This window comes from Atractosteus spatula, chromosome 3 (assembly GCF_055471065.1).
Source record: "Atractosteus spatula isolate fAtrSpa1 chromosome 3, fAtrSpa1.hap1, whole genome shotgun sequence".
Lineage (NCBI taxonomy): Eukaryota > Metazoa > Chordata > Actinopteri > Semionotiformes > Lepisosteidae > Atractosteus > Atractosteus spatula.
Genome location: NC_142708.1, coordinates 53,713,831 through 53,738,289, shown reverse-complemented (window position 1 = coordinate 53,738,289; position 24,459 = coordinate 53,713,831). Strand labels below are relative to the sequence as shown.

At 37.1% G+C, this 24,459-nt stretch overlaps 1 protein-coding gene across 1 annotated transcript; it reads right to left on the bottom strand.

Annotated features, from left to right (window-relative positions):
- Positions 1 to 599: 599 nt before the first annotated feature.
- On the bottom strand, positions 600 to 22,687 carry prkaa1 (protein kinase, AMP-activated, alpha 1 catalytic subunit). The gene is made up of 9 exons (XM_088910692.1): positions 22,536 to 22,687; positions 13,110 to 13,251; positions 12,400 to 12,493; positions 11,376 to 11,520; positions 10,118 to 10,205; positions 9,393 to 9,617; positions 8,685 to 9,180; positions 4,203 to 4,329; positions 600 to 3,370 (listed from the first exon to the last, which is right to left on the bottom strand). The coding sequence occupies exons 1-9, from the start codon at positions 22,630 to 22,632 to the stop codon at positions 3,105 to 3,107; spliced, it is 1,680 nt and encodes a 559-aa protein (XP_088766818.1). The 5' UTR covers positions 22,633 to 22,687; the 3' UTR covers positions 600 to 3,104.
- Positions 22,688 to 24,459: the final 1,772 nt, after the last annotated feature.

The following is a 24,459-nucleotide window of genomic DNA, read 5'->3' as shown; positions in this document are numbered from 1 at the left end:
TCCAATAAAGTTTAAGCTTAATGTACTGCAAATGTTTCCGCTCTTACAATTTATTATTTTTTTGGACAATTTTCATTTAAACATGCTGGTGGGAAAGTCTGCTTTTTAGGGTTAGGATTAAAATAAGCACTACCCTTTGGATTCACTTATTATTGGTTCCTTTTAGAAACAAAACGGAAGAGGTTAGCATTTATAACGTTTGTTTTTCCTCCAAATTTCAGACTGCAACTAATGTGAATAGCGATCTAGGTCCAGAAAACAACTGAAACCATGTGTACTTGATATGGTGAGTGTTACCTTTTTGGATATTTAAATATTTTTTTATGCTTAAATACTTCATACAATAATAGAATTACAAATAATGGCAACTACATTATAAGAGAGGAACACTGATTAAAAACAAAGTTAAAACAAAATTAATAATAAAGTCACTCAGGATTTATGACAACATTTTAAAGAAAAATCTAGTAGTGCTTTGTTTTTAATGTATTCTTTTTGGACACTGAAAACCTCTTCCGAATGGAAGGTTTGGGTACCTACATTAACTGAAGCTACATATTTAAATTATTTGAATGAAGAAAACAAGAAAACCAACTGTGGAAGGTTTGTGCAATTTATGTTTATTAGGCAGTTCTTGTACATATGATTTTAAACACTGTAAAGTAAAACTTACATTGGGCAAACATGTAGGGTCCCTTTACATTAAAATTCATGAAAGCAATTAAGACACATACAGAGTCCAGATAATGCTTATGTAACTGGTCCCCTTTCTGAATTAATCCATTTAAAACACTGCCATCGTTCAAAGGTAAAAAGGGAAAATACCATACTGTAAAGAAATTCTATTCAAATTAAGTAGTTCTCTTAAGAGGCCAAGTTATACCTTTAAAAAAACAAAATCCTTTTAAATTAAAACAATGTAAAGTCGGGGAGAATTATCAATGCTTTGTATTTTGAAGTAACCAAATGTTTAAAAAAATCTCACAAATATTTAAATTCCGGTGGATATATAACAAAAACTTCAGGCAAGAAAACTTATACCAATTGAGTACCTGTGGCCATTTCTGGATGTAAGAATTCATATAGATCACTTTCAGCCCCACTGAATTCTGGGAATGAACACTTTACTTCCCCTTCCACTGATACATAACTGATCAACAGTTTGTATTAACAATAAGGCAGCTGCTATGCAGACCTGTAATTATTAAATGGCTGTCCTAAGTAGCTGCTGCTTTCTCACCACTGCAGGAGAGCCAATAAAACACTTTCACTTTATATGCACCTTAGACACCTAATAAATTTAGTGGATAGTAAAACAAAATGTTTAAAAAACAAATCTGAATGATCAATTTCTAAAAACGTGTTTTTGGCATCAGTTTAATTAGAAGACAATGCGTGCACAGTTGTTATTGAACTCTAAATCAAGTGCTAATAAGCTTAAGAGTGGGCATGTTACATCATTGGTAACTCCTCCTGCCAACATAAAATCTATCTTTAGGTAGGAACACTCTGAGAAAATATCAGTATCGCTTGTTTTAAAACTGTTCTATTAACAAAACTGTTAAGCCTGTATTCAGTGCATTTTCTTTTAAGAAGAAATGTTCTTCTGTGAAGCTACCATCTATAGCCTTTCTATGACGGATAATGGTAATTCAGTTCAATGCTAGAAGATTGGCACACTGGAAGCACAGGCAGTCTGAACCACAGCATCTTTCAATGTCTTTTCTTCCAGAATTGAAACTAAAAAAAGTAAAAGAAAGAAAAACAAAACCCTGAATTTCCCAAAAGTGAAGTCTGGGCCACCCAAGGTAAGAAAACCTACAGAATGCTGAAGTTTTCTTGTTCATATATCACAGTTTGCCTGAAAATGTTGTAAATACCAATAAGTAATATAGTTCAAATGCTCATATCAATCCAAATCTTTAATGATTAAACCTAAGGTAAAATAAACTAGATAAATGGGCATCAATATTCAAACCTGATAGTAACAAATTTTACAATTCAAGCAAAAATGGCTTAATTGATCTTTCTCAAATTTAACTTCTAGGAAGCAGTCTATGAAAATGATTTAGCCATGCCTGACTTTAGCAAATACCTGTTAAACTCCACTGTACAGAATGAAATTTTAACAATATTATGAAACATGGAATATTGGGTAAAATAACCAACCTTTTTTAATGCTCAAATTGGTATATCCTTTGATTTTACCCTAATGAAAAAAAGCTGACCAAAATTTTTTTAAGTCTGAAATAAAAAGTGAAGACTTTTAAACAAAAAGTAAATGGATTAAAATGGGAAATCCAGCTATATAATTAAAAATATGCTAAATTTAAAAAAAAATCACAATTCCAAAGTCCATATACACTATAATCCATAATTTCAACAGTATCTAGGATCCCCACATAAAGCACTGATAAATATATTCAGATTCAAATTTGCATTCATCATATATAAAAAATATGGGGGCATACGTATGCAAATTAAGAAACATCTATTACAAAATGGCAAACGAATGAATTAAGTTGAATTTTTAAAACTCAGTCCTGAAGTTATACCAGAGCAAAAGAAATGTTTTGTGGAGAATTGCACAATTGTGTTCTTCCCCAGTGAAATTCTATTTTATGCATTTTTCTGCAAGATGCATACAGCACATTGTGCAAGTTGAGCACTGGTATTCTAGTCTTCCAATCGAGATACTAGAGCAGCAGGTAGGAACGTGTGCAAATTTGCTTCCTGCATTTAATTCTAGAGCTCCTGCAGGCAAATTATTTGATAAAATAACCAGGGATTTAACATCACTGAACACAGTACAGTCAGATTACGCTCCTCATTGTGTCAATGCAAGGGTGGAAAAAGTCAAATGAATTTGGGGGTTACAGAATTTAACTAAATGAACAACAAGAATGAAAATTAATTTTAAAAACTCCTAATTTACTATAAAGTGGCTTAGCAATCACTGTTAATGTTCCCTCCCCAAGCAAGCCCTTTCACAGGAGCTAACTTCATTAAGTTCCATTAAAGGTCTCCATCCATGTGGGAAGCATTAAGCCATGAATCGTTGCATGCTTATTGCTATAAAGACACTCAAAGGCTAATGCCAAAAATTATCGTGCAAGTATTTTTATGAGATTAGCACACATCTCAAAAAACTCTATGGTATGGCTCCCTGGTCTTGGAACAGTGTCCCCACTTGTGGAGTCGGCTGATGATGTCAGCGAGGATGCCAGAGAGCCATCCGAGCCTCGAGCAGGTGGGTCCCCCTTAGAGAGAGAGTCCCCCTCCACCTCATTCTTCAGAGACGTCCGGTAGTTCCCGACAGAGCCTGAGCGGTGAGGGGTAGCTGTCCCAGATTTCACCTCTGTCACTTCATCTAACACAGGGAGGATGACAGGAGAGTTTAGAATTGCTTATTAATCCGGTTTTTCGAGGACAGATATTTTTATTCTAAGAAGCAACAGGAAGAGGTCTGTATATAAAGTGAGCCTTATTTCAGGTGATGCGTCTCACGTCCACATTATGATAAAGGACGTTGTAGAACAAGAAATTTATATTTTTCCACTCATGCATTTGTTAAGGATTTGTTTAGATTACTAAAAAAGCAACTGTTGCTCACACACTTGACATAGGTTTTCTTGCACGTACTCAGTCATGGTGAAGTGCCGACAACCGTCCACAGACAAGTTGGCAAGTGAAGACTACTAAACCTCAGGGGAAAATGGAGAACTCCATTGCCTATTGCATGTTCACAGTTCTTTTAGAAACAATCTCATAAATATATATAAAGCAACAATTCCAATTAATAAAAGTACTGACTCTTTAATGACTAAGAATATTACCAGTTAATAACTGTACCAACATTAACGTCCTCACCCTAGCTACGGAATCTGTCCATGTCACCTCCACCAAGACCAACTATCTTTGAAACTTTCTTCTTCCTGAACCTTCTCAGAGAAAACATTAATGTTGATGAACAATAACTACTCTTTTTAACGTTTTCTTCATTTGGCAATATTTTTAAAATCTGCCTACACAAGGACAACATCTTCTCATGTCATGTAGCGTTAAACTGAAAACGTACTAGCTAGAACCGTTTGCCTGAGTCATGCTGAAAACAAAAAAAAGTCTTAAGATGCATCTTAAAATGTATATTAAAAACTGCAGATAATTGTTCATAAAAAACCTCCCTGCTTTTATTCACATACCATCGATGCTACGAAAGTCTAGGAGGTAGGTCCTGCTATCAACCTGGTAGAGCTGAAGACTCATCTTGGTATACATTCCCGTCACTGGATTCTTTCTCCTCACACGAAGATAGTATGGGTTCACAACCTAGGGTGTAATAAGGGAAAGAGTGCATGAGATATCGGTACCTTCACTTTGAGACTAATAGAGTGATTTGGAATCTAGTTTGAGATCTCTCCCATTCAGATGATGCCTAGAATGTTAATGTAGTACTTAACAACAGCCAACAAAATGTAATTTTTAGTATACTGTAGATTACTCTTACTGCTGATTGATATCAAGTTTCAACTAGGTATTCATGATACTACTGTGTTGACAAGGAATAAAACTACATTCCTCAGAATAAGCTCTCTATGTAACAGACAATGCAGTAGAAATCTTGTAAATAACCTTGCTGCAAGTGCAGATGTTAACATTGCAAGAACAGTAAGATGCACATTGCACAAAATGTTCCCAATGGACATACAGTATAGCTTCTCAGAAACCTTTGCTGGTAACAATAAAAAGGAGCTTGACAACAGCTTTGAATAGACTGGAGTTTCTTCCACAAACCCCACAATTAACAACAGCAACAGTTAATTAACTTTTCACAGAGTCCTACATATAACAGTGAGAGAAATGTGAAGTTGGGTTGCAATCTAACAGAATTTTGAACTCCATGATCTTATGCGAGATTTCATTCCCAGAAGCCAGTGTTTAACTCGTGTTTAAAACTCTGACATGTCACGGTACATGGCACTGTCATTTGCTATCCTGCAACCCATCATAAGATGTAGCAAGTCAATATCATTCTGAACTAGGGAATGTTTCTTTGATACACGTTATTGGTTCCTAATATATAATTATACAGTGCCCTCCAGATTTATTCATTTTCCACAAGAAATTGGAACAAAACATCACATAAAAGACTTACAGATTGAACTATGTTTCCCGAGGAAAAAAAAGGCACAAAATAACCTTAATAACATTGCACTGAGCAAAGTTGTATTTGTCATAAATAACTAAGTCCAGAGGATACAAGTCACATTGATCCACAGTCCTGTAACTAGTTTTGTATAAATCTAGCTATGATACTGGTTACACTCAGAGGACGCCTCCTGTAGTTTAAGAGTTTCTGGCACTTCTGAAGGGATATTTTAGACTAGAAAACAAATCAGGAGTGACAAAACAATGGCCCTAGGACAATATTTCATCTGGCCCACTCCAGCCATTTTGAGCAGTTATTAAGATAAACCAATGATAAAAATAAAAGGATAAAAACACAATGAATTTATTTTACTACATCTTCATACATATTTAAATTGATGACAAGAATGTTGCACAGCATGTATGATGCCAATATGTATCCAATATGTACTGTGTGAAATATGTACACTCCTGTGAAACTGCATTTCATATAATCATAAAGGCATGAATTACCTACATGTGAGAAAAATGAGGACAGCAAAAACAAAGTGGATAGCAAGTGTTGGGCTTTAACAAAGAATAACCAAAAAATACTTTGTGACAAATCAGATGCGAAGACAGACTGATTTGAACATTGCAGTGTTCAAAGAGTAGTCATAATGATTTTACAACATCTTATTTATAACGGCAACATAACAGCTGAGGAAAGAAAGCAAAGAAACTAACGTAAAGCCCAGCAAAATGTTTAAGAAACAACTTCAAGGACAAGTTATGTTCTGGCTTTCACTGACAAAGAGGCCCTGGACAACACTGATATTGCTCACACTGTAGTGAAAATAGTGAACTTCATAACAGTAAGGAGTCTTAATAATCAACAATTCATTTCTCTTCTTGAAGACCCTGACACCAAGCACCAGGGTATACTTGGCAAATATGCTTTGGTTCGGTGTTGCAGCTAGTGTGGCAGCTAAGTCAGCATTTTTCTGGAAATGCAGGGGACAGGGAATTATTTCCCAAAACTAAAACATGCTGGTACAAAACTATTATGGAATGTCAAAACTTTCAAAGTCTGTGTCCAGATCAAAAGAAGAGCAAAGTGTTTGATCATATCCCCATGCACAGATACTTGGGGGTAGTGGAAAAGGAGGCTGACAAGTACAACACATAGAGGAGCACACTGCAAGTGAAATTTTGCCTCAGTTCTCTGACTACAAAGAGACAGAGATCACACTGGTGCTTGTGTTAGACCCACTGTCATTCACTATGATAAAGACCCAGAAGAATCACAGCTGCCTCTCATTCAATCTCCAAATATTTAAACTGTTCAATTGCAACAAATCCCAATGTAGACCACAGTTAACCGACCCACATCTTGGCTCCACACTGCAAAACGCAACAATTACACTGGAGTCATTAATTAATTAATTGCTGTCACTTATATAGCGCTTTTCTGGACACTCCACTCAAAGCGCTTTACAGGTAATGGGGACTCCCCTCCACCAATGTGCAGCATCCACCTGGATGATGCGACGGCAGCCGTAGTGCGCCAGAACTCTCTCCACACATCAGCTATCAGTGGGGAGGAGAGCAGAGTAATGAAGCCAATCCATAGATGGGGATTATCAGGAGGCCATAATTGGTAAAGGCCAATGGGGAATTTGGCCAAGACGCCGGGATTACACTCCTACTCTTAAAGAGAAACACCCTGGGATTTCTAATGACCACAGAGAGTCAGGAAATCGGTTTTATGTCTCATCCGAAGGATGGTCACTATACTGGAGCATTAGGACCCACATAGACCGCAGGGTGAACACCCTCCCGCTGGCCCCACTAACAGCTCTTCCAGCAGCAACCTTAGTTTTTCCCAGGAGGTCTCCCATCCAGGTACTGACCAGGCTCACACCTGCTTAGCTTCAGTGGGCTGCCAGTTGTGAGTTGCAGGGTGATATGGCTACTGGCCATTACAAAAGAGTGAACAATTGTAATGTGCTCATTAAGCAGAGTATGATAAAATGGCTTTAATGCTTATTGTCTCTCAATGACTTGCAAAAGTATTCACTCCCTCTTAATGATCTCACATTTTGTTGCATTTCAAATGATATAAAACCATTTTACTGTGTATATTTTTAATCAAAACCTGAAAGCTCAATTTTTAGAGTGAAATGAAATTAAATCTCAGCAAGCAATGTCAGTCCCCCTCGTCTGGGGACTGTACAGTTGGCAATCATTGTTGGATAATTTTCAAATCTTGCCACAGACCTTCTATCAGTTTCAAACCAGGACTTTAACTGGGTCACTCAAGGAAATTCCCTTCTTAAGCTACTCCAGTATAGCTTTTACCTAGTGATTTGGGTCCTGCTGAAAGGTGATTTTTTTAGCAGACTGAAGCAGATTTTCCCATACTTTGATCCATTTATTTTTTCCCTTAATTTTGACATGCTTCCCAGTCCATAGTGACAAGAAGCAGAACTATATAATAATGCTACTTCCATTGCCACCACTATACATGACAGTGTATTGTCAACCGAGTGATGTAGTATGTTTGGTTTGTACTTAAACCAAAAAGGTCCAATTTTGTTTCCTCTGACTACAAAAACCTTTGCCACGTATTTGTATCACTTATATGTTTTGTTGAAAAATTCAAACTCCATGTGGGATTTGAGATTCCAGTCTGCCATACAGGCTGCTTTACAGAGTGACTGAGAAATTGCTGACTCATGGGTGTTTTCTCTCATCTCTTTCACAATCACTATTGACCTTATGGCGAGATTCCTCCAGTTTCCTCCCCACCTGGCTGAACATCTGGAGGGATATCCTTATCTAGGCTATCTATACTCCTTCCATTACATGATCGACTTCACCACGCTCAGGGATATCCAGTGTCATTTTTTTATGCCCCTTCTCCTGATCTGCACTTTTCTACAGTTTTATGTCTCACATATTTTTAAAAGCTCCTGGTGTTGGTGGTTGAATCTTTGTTTGAAATTCGTTTTCTGACTGAAGGACATTTAATTGAATGCCACAGTAAAGGGGATGAACAATCAACATTTTAGTTTTAGATTTTTCTTAACAGCTTCTGATTAAGATGTGTTCTTTCATCTATAAAAGTTTTCAGTTCGAGTGTGTCGATTAAAAGTATTCCCTTTAAATATGTTCCAATTCAACTGATTTTATGAAGTCTATATTAGTGACATTTTAAATGCATCAAAATCTGACATACACACAAACACTTTGTTGCCATTGTGTTAATTTCTAAATTTTAAAGAATAGTAAAACATCACTGTTCAGTGTTTTCAACAATATTTTCTTCATGAATATGATTTAATTTCATTTTCAATATGGTCTAGATAAAAAAAAACCCATTAAATTCTGCAATTAAAAATGCAAACTAATTTAAAACTAATACCAGCTTATTTTTTTCTCAAAATAAATACTGAAAAAATCTTGTTAATGTTTTAGAAAGGATGTAAAGCTGGATTGGCATGTAAAACACCAAAGGACTAGTAAGTGTGAAGAGTTGCATTTCTATCATATACCTTCCACTCGTAGTCTAGTTGCTTCATTGCTCTGCAAACTTCTGCCATGATGTCAGTGGGCCGGCTCTGACTTCTGATACCCAGATGCCATTTAGCTCTGCGCACACCCTGGTGCTTTGACTTCTGTGGGTTCAGCTCATCCAGTGTGTGGCGTGACCTCGGTGGCACTTCTGCAACCAAGAAAGGTACTCGTTCTGGGTGAGGCTTTGCTGCTGCTAAGTGGTGCTCATCCAGGAATGAGTCAGGAGGACTACTGGCCAAGTAGAAGTCCTTGGCCTCATCCATGATCCTGCGATTGTCTATAATGAGGTGATAGGCCACAGCCAGAGGGTCCTGGTGATTCCGACTGTATAAGCAGCTCAGAACCTCCTCTTCAGCACATTCAAATTTCTCACAGACCTCTTTCAGAGCCTCATCATCAATCATGGTGTTGCTATAGGCCGGGTCTTCAGGAAACAAGTATTTAGGGAGGTCCTGTTTGAACCATTCATCTTCGCTGCAAGAGAGGAGTAGGACAATTTTTTTAAAATATTTTCAGTGGTAATGTGAACCTTGGCTTTTATATATGATGACAACTAATTAAAAAAACTCCTAAAGCATTTGATTAAACTCAAATAGCATGACATTAAGGTTCTTCTCAATGAATAACCCTGCATCTCAATGGATAACTGTTGCACAGTGACACTCCAGCATTCATAATGTACTTACCGAATGTCCTTAATGGTTGCCCTTTTCATAGGATCCACTTGCAACATATGCTTCAGAAGGCTGATTACAGAGGGGTTCAAGTACTGTGGCGTGTAGAAGATTCCATCGCAGATCTTCTTGAACAACGTTGGCACGTGATCATCATCGAATGGGAGTGTCCCACACAGCAGGGCGTAAAGAATTACACCACTGCTCCAGATATCTACCTCTGGACCAGCATACAACCTGAAAGGGGATGATTATTGCTATATGTTGCTTCCATATGTATTCCTCTGTTAGGATATCTCAAAAACAGTTATGTACAAAAAACAGACTTCAGATAATTCAATTTATTCAATCTGCAGTACAAACACATAACAGTTTTAAATGCAACATGGCTATAGCACACATTACCTTCCATTACTTAAGCTTTATTAATCACACTGAACAAACTCAAAGAGCCCTGTCCCAATTCACTCAAAGTAATGCTTTTGTACTATGTAGACCAGTTTTATATACCAGCAATGTACCACTAATCAAAAAAGTGGAACTAGCTGAAACAATTTAAGATGCACACAAAAACAAAGACCACAAGCCATAAATGGTGAAATGGAAATTCACAGCCACTTTCCCCCTTGTTTCATCCTTAAGTTCATTTTATATTTGTGCTCTTTCCATGTAGGGATCGAGTTCTGCTGCCAAAATCTATTTACACCACAGAACTAACAAAGAAACTTGAGTAATACCTTCCTGAAATGACTTCTGGAGCAGCATAGTTAGGAGAGCCACAGCTAGTTCTTAAAAATTCACCATCAGACATCATGTTTGACAGACCTGCAAGCGCAAACACCAGGAAGAAGAAAAAAATAAACTACAACAAATCACATACAAACACCCTAATTTAATTATATACAGCATTCTATTAACTGTATAACATTTTAAATGAAAAAAGAGGTGACAAATCTACATTATATGAAGAGCCTTGCAACAACAAAATAAAATATTCAAACTTCTTTATGTAACTCTGTTCTTAACCTTTTCATTGTGCAATTAAAAAAAATAATTCCCCAGAAGTGTCAATTCTCCACTAACATTTCTCTTTTTACACTACATTTTCTACAAGGAAATGACCTGTATTTAATAAAAGATCATAAAAATAAGCTAAAAGGTTGCCTTGAATGAGTGACAAATAATTAGAATATAACATGTCAAAACCATTAACAAAATATCAAATATGTAAGGAAGAATACTGGATTCTAAAATAGCTGTATGCTGTACAGTAACCACTAATTTGGCAACCGCAGAATTTGAGCATACTTGGTTTTCATTGTGCAACCAGATTTGGCAACCGTGCACAAAAGATTTTAGTACACGCAGTTTCAAATGTAGAAGCCATGGAAACCGACTAAACCAGCTATCTTGTCCTCCATTTTGCTTTATTTTCCCATTAGTATGCTCTGTCTGCTGCACACATAATGGTATTTGAATATTGTTCAGGTACAGCCAAAGTCCTCAGTGAAATAAGTAAACTCCATAGATGATTAAATATTTGCTAGATTAACCTAAAAAGTGTTCATGGAGCACTAATTTGTACTAGGTGACATACTGATCTGTTCTCAGATATTCCAACTTCCCATTGGGTTACACAGATTAATACTACCTCACTTGACCTCATTGCAAAGTTTAATTTTAAACATGCTTGAAAACAGAGCATTTAGGTCTGCTTTTCTGAGTTTAAATGTTGAAAATCTAGAGGAATAAAATTATTTGCTTTGACACAGTTTAGTACATAGAAGTCCCATCAACAGTTTGCTTGGATAATTCTTTTGAAAAGCATTGCTACTACATACTTTTGAACTAGTTTATGTAGACGTAGAAAAATCTAAGAAATATTACAAATAACAGACAATAGGAGTAAAAAAAATGTCTTCTTGTAAAGGACAGCATTAACATTACAGGAAATAGTGCTTTCTCGGATTCTCAGCAAAGGTTCTGGCTGCTTACCAAAATCTGCGATTTTTGCATTCATTTGTGCGTCCAGCAACACATTCTCTGGTTTGAGGTCTCTGTGCACCACCATGTGTCTATGGCAGTAATCCACTGCAGAGATGATCTGCTGAAAGAGCCGTCTGCTCTCCTTCTCATCAAGCTACGATCACAAGTAACAAGATTGGGAACCACAAATTATACAGTCTCCCAATTAGACTGGTCGAAGACCTTTTTTTAAAGACCTATGAATAACACCTTGTTTTTTCAAGTTTTTTCAAGTGCAATTAACATAATGCCACCAGGCCCTGGAAATATGTTCATCTTAAATGCTTCCAGTAACTGTGACACTTCTGTCTTTATGCTAAAATTAATTAACATGGAAGTGTCTTTTCTTAGCCAACATGCTGTCTATTTCTTCTATTGTGAACACCCAAATTAAATTGTCACTTAATATATCAGCAACATCCTTAGCATCATCAAAGATTTAAACTTAAAGACTACATGTAGTTCCTTGTTTTCTTTTCTTAGTGTGCTTGATAAGTTGGCAACGCTGTTTGTGAACTGAAAAGCATTATATGTGAAGGGATCTCTAAAGAAATACATGCACATCTATATTTTATTTAAATGATAATAGATGTGGGGAGTGGAATACATTACAACATATTAAAGCAAGTGTACTGAGATTTGGAAAAGGGTAAGAAACACTATTAGGGAAGCAATGATGCAAAAATGTAAAATGAAAGGTGTGATTTTTCTTTTGCTTTAAAGTTTAGTTCAGATTGTAAAATACAGGACTCCAAATAGCTTATAATGAAATAAAGTCATTGTAACTTCAAATCTTAACATAAAATCTATTACATCAGCATTAGTACTTGATGGTGTAGTACATTCTAGAAATTATACCATAAGCCATGCAGCAAATATATATATACACATGTCTATGTTAAAAGTTTAAATAGTCACATAATAAAGGCCTCACAAAGAGTATTTCATGGCAATATATCATACAGAAAATGATATGCGGTAAGATTTCTCTTACCTTTCCATTTTTACAGATGTAGTCAAACAGCTCTCCACCAGAAACATATTCCATCACCATGAAAATATCTGTTGGTGTGCTAATTACTTGATACCTGTAACATTAAAGGTTTTATACTTTTTACACTGACTTCACATATAATATTCACAATTTTAAAACTTTATAGTATATTACAGCATATAGGAAGTATTTGAAAAAGCAAAACATTTGCCTAAAGACATTTGGTTAAGTGTTAAAACTATAGTATACAGTTATGAATACACAAAAATAGCTTTTATTACACTAAACCCTACAGAATTAATTAACATTAAAAGTGAAGTTAATTTTCATCAGGTGAGGTATAAACCAAATGAAAAAATATGGTACAAACCAATTTAAACATAACTTAAGACAGAATGGAAAAAGAAGCATTGGTTGTTTGGGTAGCTGTAAGAGTGTTTTTTGTAAATTCAGTTACTTGTTTTATCATAAACCGCTTTGAATTTGTGAGAATTTCTGTTCTCTGTTAAAAATAACTTTGGAATCTAGTCACCTGAGAAGGAATAACCAAGGAAAAGCTAGTTTAACTAAACTCATTTTGGTGTACATTAATTTTAACTCAATAAAAAAGACCTCAGAAGCGAACTATTTTAAATGGAAACTGAAAAACCACTCTCACGATGTTAAACATTGTTTTAGCTAATGATTAGGTAATACAATGCAGGACTTACAGTTTAATTATATGCGGATGTCTGAATAGCTTGAGATTCTGAATTTCCCTTCGAATCTTTCCCACGACATCCAGGCTACGGATTTTCTGCCGGTTGAGAATCTTTACAGCCACTTGGTGCTTTGTCAGTTCATGCTGCCCAACTGAGAGGGGGGGGGGGAAAGGATCACTGGTTGATCAAACACAAACCTATAACTATACATGTATTTATACAAAATCTGTTTTTGTTTCATGTTTTTGAGTACAACACTAAGTCTTTTGGTTAAAAAAAACATCCTCCGTGATCAGAAAAAAAAGAAGAAAGAAAAGAAAAAAGAAGTCTTAGCTCAGGGGCCACACAGTGGTGCAGTGGTTAGCATTGCTCCCTTGCAGTTCTGGGACCCTGAGTGTGGGGTTTGGCAACCCCACATTACAAAAACACACTGGTAAGTTAATTGGTTGCTGCGAAAACTGGCCCTAGGTGTAAATGTGTGTGTCTGCCCTGCAATGGACTGGTGTCCCATCCAGGGTGCATGCCTGGGATAGGCCACAGCTTCACCACGATCGTGTATTGGAAGAAGTGGTAAGAAAATGGATAAATGGATCTTAGCTGTGGGGAAGGAAGCAGTCCAGGCATTTCCACAAAAGGTGACCTCTTCTGAATGAGATGCTGAATCTAGGAGGACTTGCCTAGAACTTTGCTTATAGGCTAAACAAGGAAACTACCTCACGCCAACTTCAAGGCCAAACAAAGGGGATTCCAAATTCATTATATGTGCCCTCATCAGCAGCATTCAAATATACATTAACTGGCACTAAAATTCTGCAAACGTTCAGAAAGCTGCATTTATTATGGTTCACTAAACCTCAGGTGAGGACTCGGATTACATAACCAAATTGAAAACAAAAGTTAATATTTGCTTCCGAGATGAACAAGAAAAATGTTTTTGGTCAACAGAATTTTTCAGTTATTCCTCCTTCACTAATAACATGGAGGGGCCAATCACAATACCTGACTCACCACTGTGACCCCTATCCTAGCACTGGGGAAGATCAGATACAGAATTTACTGATAACAGAGCAAATTGACAGGTGCCACACCAGAGACAAGTATTGTAAAACAAGTATCGCCAGTTTTAACCATTTAAATCACTGTAACTGAACAATTAAGAATAAAATAACCCTTCTTTGGCAATCTATGCAACCAGAAAGTTGGATCAGATTTTAAAATTAAAAACTAGTGCAGAAAAAAAAAGTTTCTAGTTCTAGGGTATTTTAATTGCTTACAAAGTTAACCTCCTCTGGCAACACTGTGTTCTTTTCTTTAAGGTCTAAATCATGGACAGCAGTTGCAGTAAAAGATATCGATACAGTATTCTGGCATTAGTGCATCACAGGAACAAGTAAGGGTTAATTCCATTAAGAAAGAAGGAACAACGTTTCGGTTGTGAAGTCTTCTTCAGCTGTATCCTTTTATAGCCAGCACACACTGACGCGGCTCCACACTTGAAAACTAGTGTACAATGGACATTTGTCTAACAGCCATGGAAAATCACCTGTTAACCAAAAAAGTGCCTCATTGCCAATTCATGTGCTCCTCAAGATTGGCAATCTAACGTACTTCAGAGACCCCAAAAAACAGCCACACGAGAAACAAACTAAAATTTTAAACTGAATGCTTGCACTTAACACAATAATCCAAAAAGAATACAACAAATCAAGTAACAGGAAAACAAGTTGGCTAAATCTGTATTCAAATCTGTGCTCATTTAAGCATGCAATTGAAGAGGCTTTGTTTACAATTTTCCAGTCCTACATTGTCTAAGACAAAGCATATGGCACGCAACAGGCTCTAATGATTCAAGCGGTTCAACACAAGCAGAATTCTACCAACACAGCAGTGTACTGCCAAGTAGCATATAGCCAGAATCTGCTTAAGGTAGCAGAAAGCATATAATTCATAATTTTCCATTTCTAAGACTAGCTTTTAAAGCAAAATCTTTACCTGAAGACCAAACTCACTCTATGCATAAATTAAAAAATTATAGATCATTTCATTCACTTTAAATTAAGTTATTTAATAATTTCAAGTATTTACATGTTTTTCAAATAACTAAAATTAAATGAAGTATAAAAGTCCATTTTTCTTCACCTCTAAAACTAGTTAGACTTATTGAAGTACTTTTGATTGAATAAAAGTACTTTAGAATGTTCATTTTAGAACAAAAAGTCAGTGTCCTAGAAATATCAGACAGCTTGCTTTTTTTTTTAATTTCAGAAAACACTAAGCTCTCTTACACAAATCATTCTGGGAGTATGGAACAGGCTGCCCAGCCATACTGTTGAAGCCGATATCTTGGCTGATCTCAAGAAAGGGCTGGATGAGATTCAAAGATATTGAAAAACCAAAGGAGCTGGATGAACCCACCTCTGACGTTCTTGCATTCTTAACCTCAAATTGAGAGGAAAGTCTCAAATGAAAATTTAAATACCTATATTTTACTGTTCTATTCAGTAATTACATTTTAAATCTCCTTATTAGATAATGTAAAAAAAAGAACTTCAGGAAAATAGTCAAGAGAATGCTTGAAACTGTTTATATTGTCTGTGTATGCTTAATGGTTCTGAAGAGAAACTCCATAAAGAGTGAAAGAATGCTGAGCTAAAGTCTAGTCAAAAAACATAAGTGCTTTCAATTAGCCAATAAATTCTTTAAAATGTACTGTGTATTCACATCCCTGCCCTCATTTGTTTTTGTGCCACACAACTGGTGCTGCTGCAAGTGTAAAAAAAAACAAAATTGCACTGTAGTTTAGGTTGTAGTGGCTCCTATAAAACAAAAAAAAAATCAGTCCAGAACATCTATGACTCAGCATTGCGGCCTTTTGAACTTTTTCCACAACTGCCACTGGATAGGTGTGAATACTGCAATACATGAAACCAACAGAGACTGATCGACGACACTCATTTCAATTTGCTGCACAACAGAGTGAAATGAGCATTTTAATGAGCATGTAGTTCATTTGTAAACCTAGCATATACATGACACAACACAATTCTGGAAACCCGTCTTGCCAAAAAACAAAACTGCAGAAAATGTCACTGAGAAATTTCAACCGATATTAACATTCCTGCAGCATCCCTCAGAACAGATTAAATCCTTACTGCGGTAATCTGTACTATGCGCTTGTATTTTGTTCAATACCATTTGAACTAAAAACACAAAACGGAACCGGATTCCTAATCATGACATCTTGTGAAGAAATCACCATCTTGTCACATGACTGATGAACCCGCACTCAGTCTCTCCTGATCGGCCAAAAGCAAAACACCTGTCAAAGCAGAAGACATACAGTAAAACCACAAAAACAGCAGGCATACAGGGGAACAATTCAGCATAAAACTGAAAACACATCTTCTTGTGTATGCTGAGCTTTAAATACTTAAACAGCAAGCAAAGTGGGTTATCAGACCTACTGCAATGCACATCCTGCTAGTGCTTCCAAGGGCACTATTAGACTTCATTATGTTCAAAACCCAGCCTCTAGAATCTTAGCCAGATAGGTTTCACATGAATATCACTCCTGCTCTCGCCTTTCTGCTTTGGCTCCTAATCAACAAAAAGTATTAAAACAATCACTTCTTTCTACCTTAAAGACTTCCTTATCTACACTCTCAAGAGCTCTGCTCGCTGAATGTCCCCATGACAAGCCACCACACTGGGCTATAGGACTTTTCAACACCAACACACCAAAACTGTGCAACAGCCTAACTGATAACCTCTCTCCATTCAAGGTCTTCAAAAAATGTTAAAAACATTTCAAGCTAGTGTTTCCTATACAACTACTTTTTACTTTCTGTGCCTCAACATGTTCTGTCTACCAATGCTTCTGTTGATTTGTCATTTCTACTGTAAAGTGCATAGCGATGTCAGGCCATTAAGGGTGCAACATAAAATATTAAATGAGAAATATAATCAGAAAACAACTGTCTTCTTGTAGACAACAGCTCCGCAAGTAAAATAAGCCAATTACCAATACTCTTCTGCAGAAATTAATTTTTACATGTGTAGTGGTTTGATGGGTTTACTGAGACAATTATCAATTGTAGCAGTAATCACGAGGTTGTTCGTTGGGGCTTTTAGAAAATCAATCGTCAGAACAACTAACAACGCACACACACGGGTTCAATACACGAGATACATTTATTAATATAAACTGTGCACCAAATATATACTAGTCTGCCTGGATACAAGCGGCAGACCTTACTGTGAGGGTTATCAATATACAAGGTATATAATCTCGAAGAGATGCAAACACAAAGAGATACACAACAGAGAATATATGTCAATATATATCGTTCGGTTACCAAATCGCTAATCAGTGTTATTACCCACTGTTACTCTAAACTCGGAAGTAAATACATTACTCATGAATTAAATTGATAACAACTTGGGTTGAGGTACAATTGAATTCTCGAGACGCAATGTAGAACATGGGGTTTACTTATCCACTGTGTTTGGATTTGGAATTTCCCGGCACGAACACCAAACCAGCTGACAGGCTCTGTTGCAGCCTCTGTTCCAGCGGTTGTCCAATGGGCGTTGTGTCGGCGTCCTCTGGCTACCGGCCAACCAGTCGAGGTGCAGCTCGGAGTAGGACGGGCGGAGGAATCTGACTGCGGCGCGCAGGGCAGTCGTTGCTCCGAGGGGATCTACCAGCAGTCCGGCTGGCTAGTAGAAAGTCTCTATGCACAGAGTGTGACCGCGAGTCCTCACAAGTCACTCTTTTGCCTGGGAAGAAGCTGGTTCGTTCCCGGTCCAGCGCTGCTTCTGAATAAGCTATTCAGGTTGTCGACGAGGGTCCAACTGTAGGCTGCCATTGATCAAGCGGAGCATTCACGTTGGTAGAATTCTGAATACGTACGGGATCCTCGGCCTCGCGCTTAGAACAAAGTCCAAGTCCTTTTGCAGACAACAGCAGTTGTCACGTGATTGTCTCTGAGGATGCGCGAAAATGGCCAAGGAGAGCCCAGAACTGAGCTTGCGCTCCCTTTTTGATCAAGACCCAGATGTGTGCTGATTGGTTGAGAGTTTGGCGGGCATTGGAGACCCACGTGGTATTACCAGTCCCTGATTGGTTGGTCAAGGTGAGATATAAGTCACTTACTCTTGACACTTAGAAATGCAGTCCAGATGTCCATTCGGCACTCCCTAGACTGATAGGCACCAGTGGATGACCATTGATCATGATAGCCAGGCTTAGCTAATTGCATCCCCGTCTGGGAGCTTGCTTCTTATCAAAAGAAAAACATCTTAAATCAGCTTGCATGAATTCTTTCTCTGTGGTTGCACCACAGAGATGGAGGGTGAGATGGGGCCTCCTTTAGGAGCATACCAACGCTTAATTCTGTCTTATTAACAAGCATTGCCGCTACACATGTAAAAAATGTATTAACAAAGACAGTGCTAGTTACTTGCATTGATTTGATGGTTACCACAAGACTATGCAGTCTACTTAGGAAGGAGGTGGATATCATATTGTAAATACTGTCATTTTAAAGAGTTTTACACTGACTACAGCACCAGCTAATTTGGTCCACTGCTAATCTAGTTCATTGTTAAAAACATAGCACCTTATGCAATGTCATGGTCTCAGTAATACTAAGGTGTTGCTTAATGCATGTTGTTCTAACATTCACTATGGAACCCTGCTTTGGTAACCTTAATGCACGCAGTAAAAACAGACTGAGCAGGATTGTGAAAGGAGCCAGCAAAATCACTGGTGCACAACAGCTTGAGCTGTCAGACATCTACGTCAAACAAACAGTGCAGAAGGCCAATATAATCATCGTCATGACCACCCCGTACAACAATGCATCTGAGCTCCTTTCATCTGGGTGTCGATTTAGATTAAAAGTAGTGCAACAGTTATCCTTTATTCCCACAGCTATTAACCTACTTAATTTGGACAATTGATTGTATATTTCTTTTTCCTTTATCATCATACATGTAAAATTCTTATTAGTAAATTGGTTAATGTTGTGTTAAATCTATTGTGTGTTTTGTATTGTCTGTTATCTGCCTGCAAAGCAGATTTCCTGTCTGGACAAAAAGTAAAAACAAACACGTTTTTCATGCTAACGTGGAAGTAACAATATCCAAAGACGTCCAGAGGTTTGTCATGGAGCCATGGAGATCGCAAAAGACAAACGTCTACTGTAACCTTTGAGTAGAGGTTACAAAGCAGTCAGGTTGATCATTACTAAGGTGTTGGACTCTTTCATGTTGTTGGATAATGCCCTACTAAACTGCCTAACACTTTGATCCATCCACAATCAACGGGCGGAAGTCTGAATCCACCCTGGACGGGACACCAGTCCATCGCAGACCAGACACAGATGCACACACTCACATCAAATTTCCCAGAAACCAATTATCCTGTCCAAAAACTTTTGTTAAAAGTCCCTTTGTAAATCTTAATGCTGTAGCACAAGCTAACTGTAGTAGTACGTTGTACACCACAACTTACAGCATAAAGTCAAAACAGTCAGAACCATTATCTTCAGTCTTTCAGTTGTCCTTGGTAAGCAAAACAGATATTCTTTAAAGGAATACAAAAACCCTATTGTGATTACTTTTTAATAATGACTAGGTGACGATGCAATCCCCAAGACCATGATAAATCTTCCTTGGATTAATCATTTAGGTTAATGCGCACAATTCATAAGGATTCAAGTGATAGTGTAGGCAGAGTAGGGGAATGCAATATGTAATTCTCCAAAAACATAGGCTATATACAGTAAAAAAAAAAAAACATTTTGAAACACAATGCATATTCATTATGACTAAGCACTACTTAGGTTTCCCACCCTAAATTATAATTAAGTTGCTTGTTATATGCTAATTAACGTGTTTAATATAAGTGCTTCAGAAAGTTTTACGTAATGAGAATTTTCTAGTATTCAGGCCGACTGCTTTTAAACCGAAGCCAGTAGGCTACTTGGGATTAAAGAGCACCTTAGTATTCTCAAATCATTATCATCAGCAAAAGTCAATGCTTCTCTGTTGGTTATGTTGGGTGGCCTTCTATTTCTGTTGTTAGAATAACTGCTAACATCCCACAGTAATGTTGTCTCTTCAAAACAGCGTACAGGAAAAATAAAAATATAAGTAAGACTTGGTCTTAAATATCTAAAACCATATGACATAAGGAGGCAACAACTGCCAGTAGAACACAAGCAGAAAAACCGAAGGCCATCTTTCCTGAAAACAACACACTAGCCTTGACTAGCCTAGCCTCATTTCATTCTTTCAAATCTACCAGTCGGATAACGATTTGTTAAAAAAAAAACACTGAAAATTAACTGTCACACCTTTAAGCCTAATTTCGAAAGTAAGTAATATTCTGCAGGGTTGTGCTCTGGGGTAAAATAAGAATTGACTTCACTGAAACAAATAGAGTACAAAGACTTGGTTTCTACAATTTGGACAACTCCACATGCAACTACAGTTTTCAACACTTAAACTAGGAGAAAAGATACCTTTTACGAGTCATGAGACATAACCACTGAAACCAACAGAGATATAGCTGTGATTAACAATGTCTCAGGGTAGCCATGGAACTGCCAATGGCTCAGGGTCGCCTTGGAAACCTTAGATTTAGCCCCCAAAGTCATACATAAATAAGAGAGAATCTACAAAGCGTTCCAGTTCACTGGACAACTACACTGGACAGGTAGTAAGTCAAGCTTTCAACTGAACGCACTGCAGAGGAATTCCATGCTTGCTGCATACATAACACACAGGTATTCACTAAGATAAGTATTTTATTAAGTGCTGAGTACATTTTGCCATCTCAGCTACTTGAAAATAGAAACCTTTTGCTGTCAAGGACATGTATAGAGAATTTAATAACTGAACATAAAAACTGACTTTTTGTTCAATAATGTACCCATGTCCAGCTCAATTCATAATCAAGATTTACATTAAATAAAAACCAGGTCTATAGACCCCACCTGTAACAGCATAACCTAGAAAAGCTTTGGGTGGTCCAGACAATATTAACTTGAAATACTCAAATTTGTTATATGTAAATTGAGAGTTGGTTTTATAGAATGTAATGTTGGCACAAATGAGGTCTACAAACAACAGAAAATGCAACTGCTCCACAGTTGCAGAAACAAAGACTTGGTTATAAACTGTTCAGAAGAGAGTGATTCATATTCTATTTATATTAGGTTTTAATAGTAAATGAACTGAGAAAAACTACATTACAGAAGACTGAAAGTTCCAGACTGATTTTCATTTCATTAGCCTTAGCATTGTAATATATGAAATCTTCATTCAAAGAACATTTATTCATTTAGACCTATCGCATGTAGTTTTTTAAAGCTTTCATGGAAATCCAAGATTGTAAATATCAACTAGACGCTCGTGTAATGTTATACTTTAATAGTTTGTCTTAAATTAATAAAAGTAATAATTAAAGTAGTCTTTAATATATTTTTCAATTAAACTTTTAATAAACTAGTGAACCAGAGATTGTCGTGTCACTTAAACATTTCAAGAACCATCAATATTCCAACTCCTTATTATTTGGCATAAAACTTAACATCAAAAGTGAATGCTGGAATCCAAAGTAGACTTTATAACGGTATTCTTTGAAATATTCATCAACGTGCAAATAACCACAAATTATAATCAAGTCTAATGTGAATACCCTATGCAGTGCTAGTTTAATCATACTTAATTATGATTTAAACTGCAAAAATTAAAGAGGTTATAATAGTGTACACCGACTGTAAAAAAACGAATTAAAAATCGCGTTAGATGTCAAACTTCTTCGGCTTCTGCACCTGTATTTTCCGTTAGAAATCAATATTTTCCGTTACAGAGTGACACGAAGATGCTACCGCAATTGCCCACACCACATTTTGATTATATTTAAGATAACATGAAATGAACAACCTCTAAAACACCTACAGAAATTAAAAGGGTTCAAAAGTTGATTAAATTTAAGTTACGCATCTAGACAAAACTAAAAACAGTTTTAACTTGAGGAATGGCGTGGCATACAAATCACAGCTTAGTTTTGTCGCTGACATTGTTTTAACGATTGGGAATGTTCGACTAAAAATGAGATAAATTAGCCATTACTGACTTCACAAGGCTGAGACATCAACCACTTAGCAAGCTAACATTTTACTAGAGGACAGGCAAAAGAGCAGTAATCAATCAACACACAACTCAGCCAAAATGCACATGAAAACGGTACTATTTTCTTCTGGGAGTTTGAAGTGAACATGCACAGCAACAGATACTGCAAATTGCAACATGCAATGTTGTCCAGCAACTCTTCTCAGTGCACACAGGACAGCTGACTACTGCCTTCCTGTTTTAACCGCCTTTCCCATCCAGATATCTTGACCATCACATCGTCACACTTACTTTTAACTTTTCCAAAGGTTCCTACACCAAGCGTATCCCCAAGAATGTAGTGTCCAATCTTCACTCTCCCTTCATGTTTCTGTTTATCCGTCGCCATCTTCCCGCAGAAGCCCTACCTGCGCTGCTGCAGGCAGACGGACATGACGCTGCATAAACAGGAAAACGGAAGTGCCGGACGTCGGAAGTGACGTAAGAGGAGAAGCAATGGTGTCATTTTTTTACGGTCATAGCCAGCGAATTTCAAGGGGCTTGAAGTTGGGCAACGCTTTTGCGTTGGCGTTTAACAGTTTTGAGAGCACCTGCACTGAGAACAGAGCAGACATTTCATATTACAATACTCAAATATATACAATATTTGTTTTCTTATATATAAGTATAATTGTACGAATGTATATAAATGAGAAGTGAATCTTTAATCGTTTGCACGTTTTCATAATTGAGGAGGGACATGTATATATACTTTTAATTCAGTATTTTGACTGCTTATTAGGACTCTGAAAGCGCTGTACAACAAAATAGAACAGAAGCAGAAAGTGAAAAAGAAAAAGCACAGCAAATCAATTTAGTGAAAGGAAAAATAAGACTGAATTACACATCGGAAGCTTTTGTTAAAAGATCAGCTTTAAGAGAAATTTGAAAACGCTAACTGTCGCAGTCTGATGGTTTAATCAATGAGCTCCACAGACCTGGCGCTGGACCATTGTATGTTGTATACCACAGTATATAGTATACTGTAAGTATTGTACAGAGCCTGAACTTCTCCTGAGAGAGAAGGCCAGAATCACATCTACGTGTGAGCTGACTGAAAAGGTACAAAGAGAAAGGTGATGTTGTATCTGAACTGCCACAGTGTTCAAATTTTTTAATAAAAAGGCAGCTCAGAAATATGTCCCAGCCTGTTTAACAAGGTGTGATAGCTACAGACTTTAAGCCTTTGTAACGGATGACAACGAGCTGCACTCCATGCAGGATCTTGAACTTGAACTTTATTGCCATATGTAACCGGTACTGGTACAATGGAATTCTTACTTACTGAAAGTCTCTCGATTGTAAAACAAGTGTAAAAAACAAAACAAAGTGCAAACAGTGCATCAAGACAATATACAAACAAACAGTAGACAATGTGCAAGTAAACATGTAGACAGTTTGAATGTAAACAATACAGATGTGTAAACAATGACTGGAGATGTGCAATAGATAAGAAATCATAAAGAGGTAGATGGTGATGTTGTAGGTGTGGTCCGAGGGGGATGGCTAAATGTGTTCGCCAATCTCACTGCTTGTGGATAGAAGCTATTGAAGAATCTAGCGGTAAGTGTCTGTATGCTCTTGTATCTCTTGCCTGAGGGCAGTGGGGTGAAGAGCTCATGCCCGGGGGGGTGACTGTCCTCTGTGATGGCCAGAATTCTACCACGGCAGCGGTCCTCATAGAGCTGTTTAATCTCGGTGAGACCGCAGCCGAGGATCTTCTGGGCCATATCTGATATATTTATTTGATCTGATGCTAACCCACCCTCTGTATTTTCTGTGATGTCACCTTTAAGGGTGACACCTTGCTCCTGCAATCCTGGGTGCATCTTCTACCTTATAAGAGTGTGACAGTGGTTTTATCAGGGTTCCCACTTATTCTTACCAACAAAGTTCCAAAACCTTTCCATTACTTTTTTCTGCATAATTTACATCTCGCACGTCCTGGGTCTTCTTCTTTGTGGAGCCATATCTTGTATTTTTCCTCTGCTAACCAGAGATCACTGAAAACACATTTTCTCATATTTGTATTTTAATCAGTTAGGTAATATTGAAATTCACCTTTCTTCCAGTGAAAGACAAAATTTCCACCATGTGGAAAAACATTTCTGTATATACAATTTCTGTAAATAAGATGGCTTTGTACTTTTGGTTTTAATTGTTTAACTTTTAACTA

What these genes read in the sequence shown, in the direction of transcription:
- prkaa1 (XM_088910692.1), bottom strand. Translation starts at nt 22,632, where the DNA reads ATGGCGACGGATAAACAGAAACATGAAGGGAGAGTGAAGATTGGACAC. An exon ending in ACATCTGTAAAAATGGAAAG is followed by an intron (nt 11,521 to 12,399) that starts GTAAGAGAAATC and finishes TTGTGATCGTAG; the next exon opens with CTTGATGAGAAGGAGAGCAG. An exon ending in GCAACCATTAAGGACATTCG is followed by an intron (nt 9,181 to 9,392) that starts GTAAGTACATTA and finishes CCTCTCTTGCAG; the next exon opens with CGAAGATGAATGGTTCAAAC.